Genomic DNA, 14,715 nt, shown 5'->3' with positions numbered 1-14,715 from the left:
GGTTTGGGTTGGAAGGGACCTCCAAAGGTCATCTAGTCCAACCCTTCTGAAATGAGCAGGGACATCCTCCATTAGATCAGGTTGCTCAGAGCCTTGTTGAGCTTGACCTTGAATATCTCCACAGATAGGGCCTCAACTACCTCCTGGACAACCTGTTCCAGTGTTCCACCACCCTCATGGTACAGAACTTGTTCCTAACATTCAATGTAAATCTGCTCTTCTCTAATGTAAAACCATTGCCCCTCATCCTGTTGCTACTTACAGAGTCCCTCTGCAGTATTCTTGTAGGTCCCCTTCAGGTACTGGAAGGCTGCTATTAGGTCTTCCCAGAGCCTCCTCTTCTCCAGGCTGAACAGCCCCAGCTCCCTCAACCTGTCCTTGTAGCAGAGGTGCTCCAGCCCTCTGATCATTTTCATGGCCCTCCTCTGGACCCTCTCCATCAAGTCCATGTCCTTCCTGTGTTGAGGTCTCACGAGAGCAAGGTGGCAGGAATACCTCTCTCAAGCTGCTGGCTTGAGAGCATCTCTTTTGATGCAGCCTAGGATGCCATTGTGTTCCAGCCAACCATTTCCTACAAGAGGGATCAAATACAAATCCTTCATATATAAGTGTTTTGGAAAAGAGACAGCATCCCTACAATGACCACAACTGAGGCACTTGGTAAGAGATATTTGGAGTCAGCACCAAAATCTTCTTTCTACTACCTGCCTTAAGTGTCCAGATCAGGCTGAGTGACCAGAGAGAAAGTTGTTTTCAAAACATACAGATTATTTTCTTTCCTGTTCCATTTGGTAAGATGGAAGTGGGTCAGGACAGAGTGATTTCTATTACCCATTCTAACCACAATTTTAAATAATTGCAAATAATTGCATGTTAAATAAATGCAAATCTGGCTTTGTATGTGGGCTCTTCTTTTTTGCATTCTGAAAAAGAGGTGATATTTGTTAGCATATTTCATTATGCCAGCCAAAAGGCTATGCTATACTATACAATTAAGTAATTATAGTGCTTAAGTGTTTGACTTTACTCTTACTTTATGTTAAAAAACGCTGAACAATGCATTTTGTGCTAGCTCACACTTCTTTATGCAGCATTGTGCAAGACTGGATTTGGGTGGAAGTTTAAATCCATTTAAAATGCACAAATCAGCATTTTAAAACAGTTGTTAATTCCATTTAAAAATTAAATGCACCCAACATAAAAAAAAAAAGCTTAGCAAAACGTGGTTGGTATTGAAAGACAGTTGATCTATGAGGGAAAGGAACCATTACATACAGAAAACGATTGTGACTTTTCAATTCAGTGTGCCTTTGCCTTGCAGAATTACAACTAGGGAATCCTGTCCTTCACATTCAGTTTTTAAAAGGGTTACCTTGCTAAACAGGTCGTTCGGATGTGGTGCTTGGGGCTATGGTTTAGGGGTGAACCTTGCAGAGTAGGGTTATTGGTTGGACTTTGTCTTTTCCAACCTGAATGTTTCTGTGATTCTGTGATTTTACAAAATGTACAATTTGGAGGACCAGGCCCCAAAGGGCAAGAGAGTAAAATGAGAGCTGTGGAGAGAACACAATCAGTCTCGCCGTGTCTCTGATCTCCACATTTACTTAGGGTTTAAACTCTTTCTTTAAACTCAGTGGAGCTAAATCAATTCATTTAAAAATGACTGGAAACGAGTGAAGCCTCCAGATGTTAATGGCTAATTTACTTCTACTGCAGTAACATTAAAAACCACTCATCAAGATCAGAAGTAGGTCATTCTCCAGCTTGTGCAAATACCGTAGTCATTTGGAGTAGCTGTCATAAAATGCCTTGTTAGCAGGGAGCAAGGTAAGATGAACAAACAGAATTTTTCAGCTATTAGCTTTCAGTTAAATTCTAAGTGACATTAATTATCCAAGGCACATTTTACATGCCAGATGAGAGGATATAGCTCATAACAGATGTTGCTTCCATACTTAATGCTAACTGTATTTTTTTAAAACTGAAGAGTTGCAAATCCTATGATAATACAAATTACAGCAAACCAAAATATGTTCAGGAACATTGTAAAGACATGAGCTTGATATTCCAGTCAGTTTTAGGATTACTGCTTATCTTGTCAAGGGTATTTCTACAGCCTTTTTTTTCTGCTTCATTTTTGTCCTTTTTTTTCTTTCTCACTTCTCATAAGTTGAAATATATTTTTATATATTTTTGCAAAGTACAGCTGCCATACAGGCTTTCCCTTAAAGCCAGAACACTGGCTTCCACTACATTATTTAAATGACGTAGGTATTGGTCAATAATGTACAGGTGTGGCTGACAGAGGAAATTGCAGATGATTGCAGTGAATTGCATATAATTAGAGCTGTAGTTAAAACCTGTAAAACCAATTTTTCACTGAATGCTTTAGGTCAGTAACTGGGAAAAAGTTCACATCTGGTGAAGTGTATGATTTGTCAGTCTTTCTTACTTTTTACACTACTAAGAGTAAGGCATTAGTCATTTCTCAGGGCAGTGTTGACTTGTTTGTGATTATAAAGTCCCTTAAAGACAGCTAGCCCCTCTTCATAGAAATCTGTCTTGCACTGCATTTTATTTTGTATTTTCTTGAAGTAAGAAGGTCTGATTCTTTCACTAAGATGGTTCTGAACCCACATAGGTACTATTACTTCAATAAAATTTAGTACCTTCTTCCTTCCTCTTCTATTGACTGAGTAAAATCTGTTTATCTTAGTATGTCCCAATATGCTGCTTCTATAGGTCTGTTTTCCTCTGTCCTCTCCTCGTGTCTCTTCCTCCAGTCTGTTGTTCTGCAGCTTGCCAGATGCTTTTTGTCAGCATCCATCAGGCTGGTGCATCTTTGGGAAGCAAGCACAGGAGCTCTTAGTGTGTCTCTTCACCTCTTTTGTGCAGCTGAAGATTTGACATTCACTTTCCTGAGATGGGATAAAACTCTGTTTTTGAGAAACATTGTTTAAATTTACTGGTTTATGTAAGGTAGTGTTAATAATGATGTACCTTATGGCATGCTCATAAGATTAAAGGCATTACTTTCTCTTATGTACCAGCAGAAAAGCAAGGTCTTGGAAAACGTCTAGAAATTATTATCATAGACTTGATGTTTGTCTTGATGCTTCTAGGTGCTGACCCCAGCACAAATAAAATCAATTTGCCTGGCCATACTAGAATCAGGAAAGCAGTATGCAGTGAAGAAGAGGAAACCAATCCCACTCATGTATTCTTACTATGGAACAGAGTATCTTGGTGAGTAAAAACGTGCCAACTACTTCGAAAGTGGTACTGTGTGTAGATGCTGAGCCAGTAGACACTTAAAATTAAAAAAAAAAGTGCCACCAGAAATAAAATATGTAAAACTACAGTATGGGATTTCTCCTCACTGAGCTGGACTATCCAGCCTCCTAAAACTGCTAAGTGGATTGAGAACCTAAAGGGGAGGAATGGTGCTGCCTAGTGCTGGGGCAACACAAGAGGTGCCTGTGCCGCAGCAGGCAGCAGCTTTGTTCCCTCTTCTCCCTTCTTTCTCCCTTCTGCCCTGGTAAATCTGCCCTTGCCAGATGGAGGCAGCAAGAGGTATGGTGTGCATGCCTGTGTGGAGAAGTTTAGCAGAGAGAACTGTCCCCAGAGGGGATGTTATTAGTAAGTTTCTATTGCCACGCAGGGGCTTGCAAAATGTTTTTGGCTGCAGCAGTGCAACTCAGGCATGTGGTCAGCTTTCAGTCATCATGATCTTCTACCCATCATGGAGCTCATCTGAAGTCAAGTCATTGAGCAAGTCCCTAGAGAGGTCCTCAAGGCACAATATCACACGGCAAAAAACGTGAAATTGGTTTTCAGGTGTTAAGAGTTCCCTGGCAGGGGAGTAGAGGGAGAAGTCACTGAGTGGTGCTGCTTCACAGACCCTTCAGGTACAAACAATTCTTGCACTGAACTACAGGTTTTAGCTGAATGACACCGGGAGTATCATTTATGCTCCAGTTTCAATTTGACTTCAACAAAGACTACAGAATAGTGTTCCAGATTCAGTAGTGTGTCAGGAAGAATAACATCTTGAAACAGTGTTCAGTTTAGGTTCAGTGTGACTTCACACACTGAGTTTCAGTCACATCAGGGAACAGACAAAATTTATATCATATTTTTGCTTAGCTCGAGGAGCTGGTAAAGACAGAAGTAGTAAGAAATCATAATGTCAAGCACCTAAAAAACTTTATTCCCAGTACTCATAAAATACATAAAGAAGATTAAAGCACCATGGACTTGACAGGGAGATAAGTCTGAAGAGAAAGTTGCTGTAAGATGGTGATTGGTGTTGCTGTTCATTACAGGTGCAGCACATGGGCTTTCGTCAATCCTTCAGATGCTGCTTTCTTACTACGACTACCTGCAGCCAGCAGATCAGGAGCTTGTGTGGCAGAGTGTTGATTTTCTTATGGACCAAGAACAGAACAGCAACTGGCCTCCTGAGCTGGGAGAGACAATTGAGCGGGAGAATGAGCTTGTACACTGGTGTCATGGAGCTCCAGGTTTGTTTTCCATTGATGCTACAAATAGCAGGTACTGATCTGTCCTGTTAGGTGATTCCAGGTAGAAGATAAACTCAGGTTAAATTTGAACAATTTCAACATTTTGTGAGAGGCAGGCAAACTATTTAGGTTCTTTCTTCCAGTTAAGAGAGTGTTATTTAGTGATGAGGAGGCTGGAAGGATAGGCTTATTTTCTGCCTTACAAGCAGAGGTGATCACAGCTGAAAGAATTCTGATCATCTTGAACCATGTTTTCCACTCTTGCTCCTTTTCATGGCAAGACGTCAAAGAATTGTACAACTGAGTCAAAAGACAGCATATGCTGGACAGAGAAATAGTATGTGAAGGAACATTGATGCAGACACATCTGTAAGTTTGGGGAAAGCCTTCACAATTGCTTTTTTCCCCTCATCAGAATTAAATCTTAGCTGCCCTTATTATATGGATAATGCATACATTTGACCAAAATGTTTTCATGTGAAGGGTGTACTACCAAGAGGCATTTTTTTCTGAAATTCAGACATATAAAATGGCTTTTCAGGGAGAATCTGTCCTAGTTTGGGTTCATGAGGTAAGGCTGATGTCTGCCAGTTCAGAATCTAATCCTATACCTTAGCAATTTTGACAAGTAGTGCTGTTTATTGAAATCGCTTTCTTAACCCCCAGGCAGAATTTAATGGTTAACTAGTCACATTGGCTTGGTTAGATGAACCTAGAAGGTTACAGAAAAGCTTCCTTTTATTAAACTATGTCCATGAGCATTGATGCCTTGCTTTTAAAGGTGTTCTATTGAAATCACAAAGAGTACATTATAATTAACGCCCCTTAAACTTTCTACTTTTTGTTAGTATGATTAAGGAACAAGCTTCTTGCTCTTGCACTCTAATGAAGTGAAGTGAAAACACCTTTTGTAAGTGAAGTGAAAACAGCTTTTGTATTCAAATCTTTTTTTTTTTTTTAAGAGGGAAAAATGACTTCTATAGCATGGCTGGCCTAGTGATGAGACCTGCAAGGAAGATGCCCTCTTTTTCTTGGGTTTAACTGTTAGTGGAGACACACGCAGTGAAACAAAGTGCTAGAATCCCAAAGGGCATAAAGATGTTACTTTAGAGAGATGTAAATTCATTAATTGCTATTGTTCTTCCCCAGAAAATCCCATATCCCATCAGTGTTCTTGGTTAATAATGCACATGGAGTTTACAAGGACACTTTTCAGATACTTCAGTGTATATTCTATTCAGACCACAAGCTAACATTTCCTTAGGCACTCAGTTTGGTTACGTGTCACAGGCAGTCGTTTAAGGTTACCATGAACTGAGCTGTGCAGTGTGCTGTTGAAGATTATGATTAATTTATTTGACTCTCCTCTAAAAATAAGCCAAATAGTTTTGTTTCATTTTGTTGTGTTGTTTTGTTTTGTTTTTCTAACAGAAGTTACTATGCACAACTGTTTAAAACCAGAATAAAACAGTATGGACCCCACTGAAAAGAAAAAAACAAAGAAAGGGCAATTTCTTTTTCTCATTCAGTAAAAACTTCTTACATTGGCAACACGTACAATTTATCTTGCCACATCCTTCTGGTTTTTTTCAGTGTAAATAGGTGAGGTGAATGGGAATTCAAAACCAATAGAGGACAGTGCTAAGAGTTGACTGTTTTAAAGGCAAAAGAAAATGTGACTACTGTTTTAATTAGTAAGAGTCTGGGAATGTTAGCATAAACCCTGGAATTCAGTCATGCATTGAAAAGATTGGAAGTGGTATTGTCACAGGGAGTGGAGAAGTACATCTTACCGTGTTCTTTTTAGCATACCAGATAGTCTGTCCTCCATATGTAGCACATATATATATATATATACATATTTATGTAATGTTGACATGTAAGGCATGAGACTGCAGGGTTTTAGCATATTAATCTTTACTTTCTTGGGTGTTCTGTGAAACCCTTGGCCTCCTTCTTAAAACAGACAATTTTGCTTGTTATTTTGCTAGGCATTGCATATCTGTTTGCCAAAGCCTACCTGGTTTCCAAGAAGCCTCAATATCTGGACACTTGTATCCGCTGTGGAGAGCTTACTTGGCAGAAAGGCCTGCTGAAGAAGGGACCTGGAATCTGCCATGGAGTGGCTGGTAGTGCTTATGTGTTCCTGCTGCTGTATAGGCTCACTGGAAACTCAAAATACATATACAGGGCACAGAGGTTAGCATTCCTCCTTTTCTGGGTTCAAGGAAACACTGGAAAGTCTGAGGAACATTTATAAAGCTCCTCAGAATCGGTAATCACCACCCTTGGATGCATCCTAAGAGGTTAAACCTGAGGTGCAATTCTAGCTCTTGGGTTGTAGGGCAGGAACCCTGCAGGCCTGCTTCCAGCCTGTGCCAGGCTGCCTGCTGGGCCAAGCTCATTTAAACTATACTATTACCTGGAAAGATTGGACCAGGTGACCCCTGGGGTCCCTTCCAACCTGGCATTCTGTGATTCCATGAGAGGCAGTGGGTTCTTCCAGCAACCCTCCCTCCCTGCTCAACACTCCTGTGGGGAGGAACAGTAGGCATGCAGGTCTCATCTTGACATGAGGTTAGAACAGCCAAGTTGTATACCCAAGTCCAGGAACAGAGTAAATCGTGATGCTGCTCATTATATTGATTTGTTCTGACTTTCAGAGCATTTAACACTATCCCTTATTATTAAACATGGAAAATAAGTGTGGCACCTGATTTGCTGTTATTTTACTGGGTTTTTTTAATTTACCATTCCCATTTTTAGCCACTGCAATACTGTTTTATTCAGCCAGTGGGGTTGATTCCATTTGGCCTGATGCAAAGTATATCCCACTGAAAATCCTGTCACAGTCCTGCAATTATCTTGATTTCCTTGATTTCCTATGCATGTTTGAAAAGATAATATTCAATGTTTTTTACTGTTTTCCTTACAGCATGGAACAATGAGGAGGTAATTAGGGCAACCTATTTTCAGCCATTTGCTTTGAACTGGGAAATTTTGTTTAGTTATTTCAGCATTACAGATTTTTTTGCATCGATGCAAAACATTGCTTGCATCCTGTGGAAATAACAACCAAGATCAAAGTTATTTGAAAGTGTTTGTTTAATAAAATGTCTCATAGAAATCAGAAAAAATGTTTTATAGCTCTCAAAGAAGAGTAGCACACATGCAGTTTGCAAAGGTTCATCTTTTCTTTCTCTGGACCTCAATTTATTGTGGATATTGGAGAGTGTAAAATTTCCACATAAGGTTAAATAATGAATATTTTACTTCTTTTAATCGTTGAATGTTACTAAAATGATGCTTTCAAACAACAAGCAGATGTACAGAGACACCAAATAATAACAAACTTTTTCTTTCCTGTTTCTTAGGTTTGCAGAGTTCTTATTTACAGAAGAATTTAAAGCTGGTTCCCGGGCATTAGAAAGTGTGTATAGTCTGTATGAAGGCTTCTCAGGAACTGTGTGTTTCCTGACTGACTTGCTGCAACCCAACCAAGCTGAGTTTCCTCTCTTCAGTGTCTTTGTCTAGAGAGTAACATTCTGCAGGGCCACGTCCTAGTGGCAGTGGGAGAGGGCACTGCGGTTTCACTTATTTGTCAAGAGAGGCTATTTACAAAACAAGCCAGAGGTACCACTTCTGCTAGCCTTAACATAGCTGGGAGTCAGGTGAAAAAAGAAAATACTTTAGGGCTTTGGGAAGGAAGTGTGTGATGAAAAAAAAAATAGTCAGTGAAAAGAAAAAAAAGTGGGGGGAGGGGAATGCTTGAATCCAGTGGGGTAAATATTTAGCTGTAATAAGCAAAACCTAATTATTCAAGTGACAGATAAAGGGGCATTATCAAACTTCATTTGGTGGTTACACAGGAGAAAAGAAAAAAAAACAAAAAAGCTAGAATTATGGGGACATGCAGAGAAGAAACAGTTATGTATCCAGTAGTTTTTTAAAAGACACCTGCAAAAGCAAGTCTTCATACAGCAATGCTCTTATTGGGGAGGTTGTCCTAGACATGTCACTACACTGCACAAAGGCACAATCTGGGATTTTTAAACCTAAACCACATCTACTAGTTCTAGTAACATGTATTACAAGTGCCAGTATCTTGGAGCTTTTTCATCTTCATGTGCATATAATGTTATGTAGATAGTTATATATTGAGCCAGCAGTTTGACAGGTTCATTTCAGCTAGTGGGGTTTCATATATGTAGATGAGGACTGAATTTGACCTTTCCTTTCAGAGCTCAGTCTGTGGTGAGGAGCTGGTCTCCTTACAGGTTTACTGTAACCATGTCACTTCTTGTCAAATACTTTCCCTGTCACAGGGAAGATGAGTGGAGCCCTGGAGAAGTCTTGGATTGAAAAGTTCTACAGCAAAGATACAGTAGGCAGATGCTTTCTTCACAGTACAACATTACTAGATAAGTATTGTTCAGTGATACAAAAGCTTCCTTTAAAAATTAATTACAGCAGCATTTCTGAACAATAACATACATATTTCAGGGAGTGGAAAATCCCTTTTCCTTGATGAACTGTTGACTGCAAAACCCTGTAAACTGAATGCAAACCTTGGATGGCATACTGATCTTAAGAAAAAGCTGATAACAAACCTCCAAATTGCTTCTTTTCCTGGTTAACAAAATAAGGTATATGCCCTGATGATTTGTAGCTATAGAAACAAATGGGTTGCTCAACACTAGTTGCACTAGCACTTAAGGTTGCCATTATGTGCTGTTTTATATGTATTATATATTCAACAAGGTACTTGAAAGCTAAAGAAAATGCTATTGTAGATTTGTACCAAAACAACTATAAAATCAATATCTGTATTTAAAATGTATTTACTATTTATTTTTATTTATATGGGAATAATGTAATGCAATTATCTTTAAAGACAGATTGGAAAGACCATTATGTCAAAAATTGAAGTTAGGGGAAAAAACCTGACCTACATGCACTGCCAAACAATGCAGTCTCTCTTCCTGTATTCTCAGCTGAAGGAGATTACAATTTCTTTATTTTTAATGCCTGATGCATTAAAAATCCCATTTAATTTTAGTGAGCCTTGATCAGGCTATAAGTTGAAGCCAGGTCTTGCAATCCTTCTGCATTTTAATATACTAATCCCATTCCTACTCTTAGCACTGTTATTTTAATGAGATGCCTTGCATTATTGTGAGCTGCAGATTAGGATTTCTGCTATTTTGTCTTGCGCTGTGCAGCTCTAATTAATTACTTAATCATAGAAGTAACCATATTTCATTGGTGGATAAAGCAGTGCAGTTCTGTATCAGTTTGTTAAGAATTTAGGAATTCGTTGGTGAATGGAAATATTAAAATTCAATTTACAGTTGTTATGTATTTATTAATTGTGGGATAAAAGTTCTTCTAAGAAATCCATCAATGTCACTTTGTTACTCTGAGCAGTGAGATGTGTTCACATAGGAGGCTGTCTTTCATAGGGAGGAGTACCTGTGAAACTTCATCAAAAAGTCAGTGGAGATGTGCACGTGCTCTGCCTGGCCATGCTGAAGTGCTCCTGTTAGACCAGAGCTAAGGCAGTTGTCAGTAGTGAAGATTTGAAGTCCACTAGGACTTTTATCTAGCTGCTTCCTGTAGTGCTGGAATCTTTCTAAATGTTTAAGGAAGGTAAAACTTGTCCTGTCCACTTTTTCCCCGTGGTCAACAGCTTTTCAGTCTCAGTTTTTGCTTTAGGGTAACGTCACTCAGCTAAAAGATGTAAGTTATAACAGTTGTGCCACAGCATTTAGATAGCTAGTGTACCTGTATTCTGTCTTATTGTAAGACAGACAAATAGATTCTGCCATAATCCAGATTTAAGATGTTGTAATCCTAGATTTATTGCCGAATCTTTTTATTCAGAGATGCAAACATAAAACAAAACCACTGTGTTTTAACTACATCCTCAAAAAAAACCCCAAACAACTCCAAATCGAAGCCTTAACAGAATTTCCACATATCAGAATAGCAATCATGCCCTTTTGATTTTGTCCCCAGTGCCCACTTTTTAATTATCAGTGGGCTGTGACATTTAATTGTTTCCAATTAGATATTCCTCAGGAGATGTTTGAAGAAGAAAATCTTTGCCAAAGCCTCAAATAAATGTAGAGCACAATAAATCAGTACAGTAGGTTAGATCCTGACCAAGTCATGAATGCTTATGTTGTAACATATATACCACATATGTTTTAAAATTTCACCTGAGATCATTAACATAAACATCCAGCCTCATGGCATGCATCTTGTAAAATTGTGGAACATAATTATTAATCTCTTTCATCAGACATGGCAGTTTGAGCTCATTCTTAAGAGCTTTGTGGATTTTCCTACCTTGCCTAGCTGGGTAAAGGTGGCTGCAACACATGCTGTAATGAAAGCTTCTGAACAGAGTGTAAATACACTCCAGAGCTCGTCTGAAAAAGTCATTAAACAAGCAGGGGTTTTGTCATCTTTTTCCTCCTCTTAATTCTCTATCTGGTGTTTTTTTGTTTGGTTGGTTTTTTTTTTCCTTTTTCCTGTATATGCTGTTACATACATACTGTTGCAACCTTTATTTGTGGCTTTTAAGACGTTGACAGGAAAGCAACCTGAGCAGAGCCATCAGCACTTTTCTGAGTAATAAGAAATAAGGTCCTTTGTGTTCCCTTCTTACTGCTTTGAGAAATCAACCATGCAACCTTCACTAGCCATTGTCAGCAAGGTGCTGCCTCCTCCTGATCCCAAATCAGGCCCTAATAGACTGGAAAAAAAAAAAAAAGTATTCCTGAGCAGATTCTGCCATGGTGCTGTGACAAAAGACTGACCAGAAACTTGAGAAGCCTCTCTTAAAGTGTAAAACACGAGTTACTGTGTCATGTTTGCACATGTGTTTAGTTTCTAAAGTGTAGGCAATAGGAATTTAAGTGATATATTAGTATTTCTGATTTTGCTGTTGAAGAAAAGAAGATGCGTTGTGTGAGTATTGGTGCTTATTTGTGACGTAGCTGTGTTTGTGTGGTGCTGTTTGTGAGTAAATCTGTAGATTACAAATCAGTTTAAGGAGTTACTGTTCATGACCTTTCGGTAGGGCATCTGTAGGTCACTGTCATGGAATAATTTGGGGGAAAACTAGATCTGTAATATCCAGATTTAGTGATCTCAGGATTCATAGAGCCAGATGCAATAAGTTTCAGCAGTAAAGTTCTAACAAATGTGTCTTTATATTTTTTCTGCTACTCACAACTTCTCAGCATGATAACATAATTGTTTTGTGCCCCTGTTTTCAATATCTGCCTTGTCTGCATCGTTGTTTCCTTTAGTTACCCTGCCTTTCCCAACTTAGGAATAACTTCAGAAGACTGAAGCAGCAGCCCAGGTCTTTTGTTCCTGGAAATAAGATTGATTAATTTTGCTTAAGAGGGGTGTTCCATTTATTTGCATTACATTATTTTTTACACTCCCAGGTGGCCTCTTCTAACAGGCTCCGCCATTTCCCACCTGCTAAGGAAAAATTATTATACAACTGTCACTGATGTTTTACATCATTAAACAGACTTTCTAGGGAGCTTGTTCACTTCTCTAGTATCTCAGTTCTATTAAAACAATCAAAACAAAGTGTAATGGCTAAACACCACAAAATACCCATTTTAAATAGTCCTGGGAAATATGCTCAAGTGAATGCAAATAAGAGTCACCCTATTTACTGCTCCCTGAAATTAACTAATGCCACTTTAATGTTCTAATACCAATTATATAGCCATGTAGAGAATATGCTAAGAATACTGATTAGTTTCTCAAACACTGTGGGAAAAAAAAAAAAAACAACCCAAAATTTATGTATCTGATGTATTCAGGTGCAGTATGTGCAAATGGCAATGAAACTGTTCGACTTATATCGTTCTCTGCATATTATTTATAGCATCTGCCAAAATGCTACATGTTTTATGCAAAAAAAAAAATGACCTATTTTAGCATATGCATGCATTCTGAGAATATATCCTCATTACTTGGACCTCAAGATCCATGGATAGAGTGTATCTCTGAGGTCTGCCAAGTAAATCTCGGGTGCAGTTATCTTCTCCTACATACTTTGAATATTCACTGGCAGGAATGCATATTCTAATCTGTAGGAAGATTAGTACATAAGGAATAAGAACTGCCCTGTAGGTTTTAAAGAGTAATCTTCCTATGAAGAATGACATTGATAAGTAATTACTGACTACCAGCAAGTCTAGATTGCTCTGAGAAGACATTTCAGTTTATATAAATATGTCCTGGACTAGGTAGTAAGCAGCAAAGAGCTAAATTGAAAAGAAATAAGAAAATGACCAAAATTCACATTACTTAGGGAACAACGTACTTCAAAGCCATAAGCCACAATTCCTCAGGGCTCACAGAACAATACAGCAATTTAGAGATGTGAATAAGCATTTTCCAGGAGATCAGTGCAGTCTGCTTCTTTGCACAGATAGTGGTACAAGTGCACTGTACAGGTTTTAGCTGCCTTGAACACTCGTTGCGAATACAGCAGTGTCATCATACACTGAAAAAGGTCTGCCAGTGAAGGAGTTGCCTGTAGATGAACCTATTGCCTACTCCTATCATTTGATGGAATAGAAGTGATGGACACTAACTATGCTTAGGCAGTTAAAAAACGAGACAGTTCCAAAAAGCCAACATGCACCAACTTTTTGACCTGCCTTTGAATTATTAAACCTCCTGACTAATTTGCTACTGTCTCTGATGCCACTGTTAGTCCTGTACTCTGTGTATTTAAAATTTTACATCATGCTCTTGGAAAAAGTCAAATCTGCTTGAAAACACATATGGCTGTATTTATTTTTAGTACTTATGAAGGAGTCCCTTGACTTTGTTCATTGCATGACTCAAAGAGAAGGTTGGAGGCATTTAGGTCAAGTACAGCAATACCAACTACAGTGGCAGGAAATTAATTAAGAACTCATTTTGCCTAGTGGTATAATGATATTTGGATAAAAGATGCTTTATAATGCAGTGATATTCAGCAGCATCACTGCATGACTATACATGCATACTCCCCAGAAAATTTTATATAGAAGTCCTGAAGTCAGTTATATCCCATAGTGAATAGAAAACAAATCCTATTTAAACATTCAGTTCTACTTCATATGGAAGAGAAAGGCTGTCTGACCAAAAATTGAACTCTGCTTCTGTCTTCATTACATGAGCGAAGAAAGATTTCCTCTAATAATGTCTGATTTTGCCACTGATTGGCCTCCTGCACTCATTTTAAGGACCTGATTTGCTACCTGCTGATGTCAGTGGTGAATCTCCACTTGATTTCAGGCGTGCAAGGTTAGGTCCTTCCTTGCATGTGAAACAGGGGCAGAAGTGCATCATTCCAGAGCCCAAATCTACAATTCTTTCCTTTATACACGAGTCTTGTGAAACTAGTAAGGCCTGTGTGTACAGCAAGAGGAAAGCACAGGTGTTTGCATATGCAGGCTCTGTTTGATAGCAGTTTTAGACTCGTTTTCCCTCAATATGTCTGCAATATACACTAATCCCAATACCAGTAAAAAGTATATGGAACTTAAGTGGCATTGTTTCATGTCTAGTTTGTGTTGGTGACACTTGATTGTTCAATATATTCCAACGTAGGGCATTTATTTCTTGAGTACGTGCTGCACCCTGTGTTGTTTTCTCAGTGTAACAGCCATTCACAGCCATAACATGGTACAGGCCCTTAGAATCAAGATTGATTTGAATCTTTAGAAATGCACCTTATTGTTTCAAAGCAGGACCCCTGCTCTTCTAATGTTTTAAACACTGTGATCTTTCAGAATGTGTTTATTGTATTAGTTTTGTATTGCAGATTATAATAGACACTAGATTTTATAGCCTTTTAAAAGCAGTGATAATACTGAGCTTCATAGTGGCAGAACAAACTGTGTATATCCATATCATGAATATTAAAGCTGTGATTATATTTTGCCTTAAATAAAAGCCCAACCTTGAACAATGTGATTTTGCATTGGTTTGCTTATGTGTGTTTGTCTTTCACAGTGCTGCCAACTTTTCCTTCAGGAACAGTCATGACTTAGGGCTCCAAAAAGGTTTTCTGTGGTACCTGTTATCAAAGGTAAAAATCATTCATTTTAGAATTAGATAAAACTTCCAGGCTGCACATAGCACATATGTAAAACCTCTTCAT

At 38.5% G+C, this 14,715-nt stretch overlaps 1 protein-coding gene across 1 annotated transcript in view; it reads left to right on the top strand.

Annotated features, from left to right (window-relative positions):
* LANCL3 (LanC like family member 3) overlaps nt 1-8,057 on the top strand; it is a 33,850-nt gene extending 25,793 nt beyond the window's left edge. The window contains exons 2-5 of the mRNA XM_054389261.1: nt 3,123-3,246; nt 4,326-4,523; nt 6,515-6,722; nt 7,898-8,057. Coding sequence (XP_054245236.1) covers nt 3,123-3,246; nt 4,326-4,523; nt 6,515-6,722; nt 7,898-8,057 — 690 coding nt within the window. The remainder of the gene's footprint in view (nt 1-3,122; nt 3,247-4,325; nt 4,524-6,514; nt 6,723-7,897) is intronic.
* Nucleotides 8,058-14,715: the final 6,658 nt, after the last annotated feature.

The sequence above is a fragment of the Indicator indicator genome, chromosome 1 (genome assembly GCF_027791375.1).
Source record: "Indicator indicator isolate 239-I01 chromosome 1, UM_Iind_1.1, whole genome shotgun sequence".
Classification (NCBI taxonomy): Eukaryota; Metazoa; Chordata; class Aves; order Piciformes; family Indicatoridae; genus Indicator; species Indicator indicator.
This window is presented reverse-complemented; position numbering and strand designations above follow the sequence as displayed.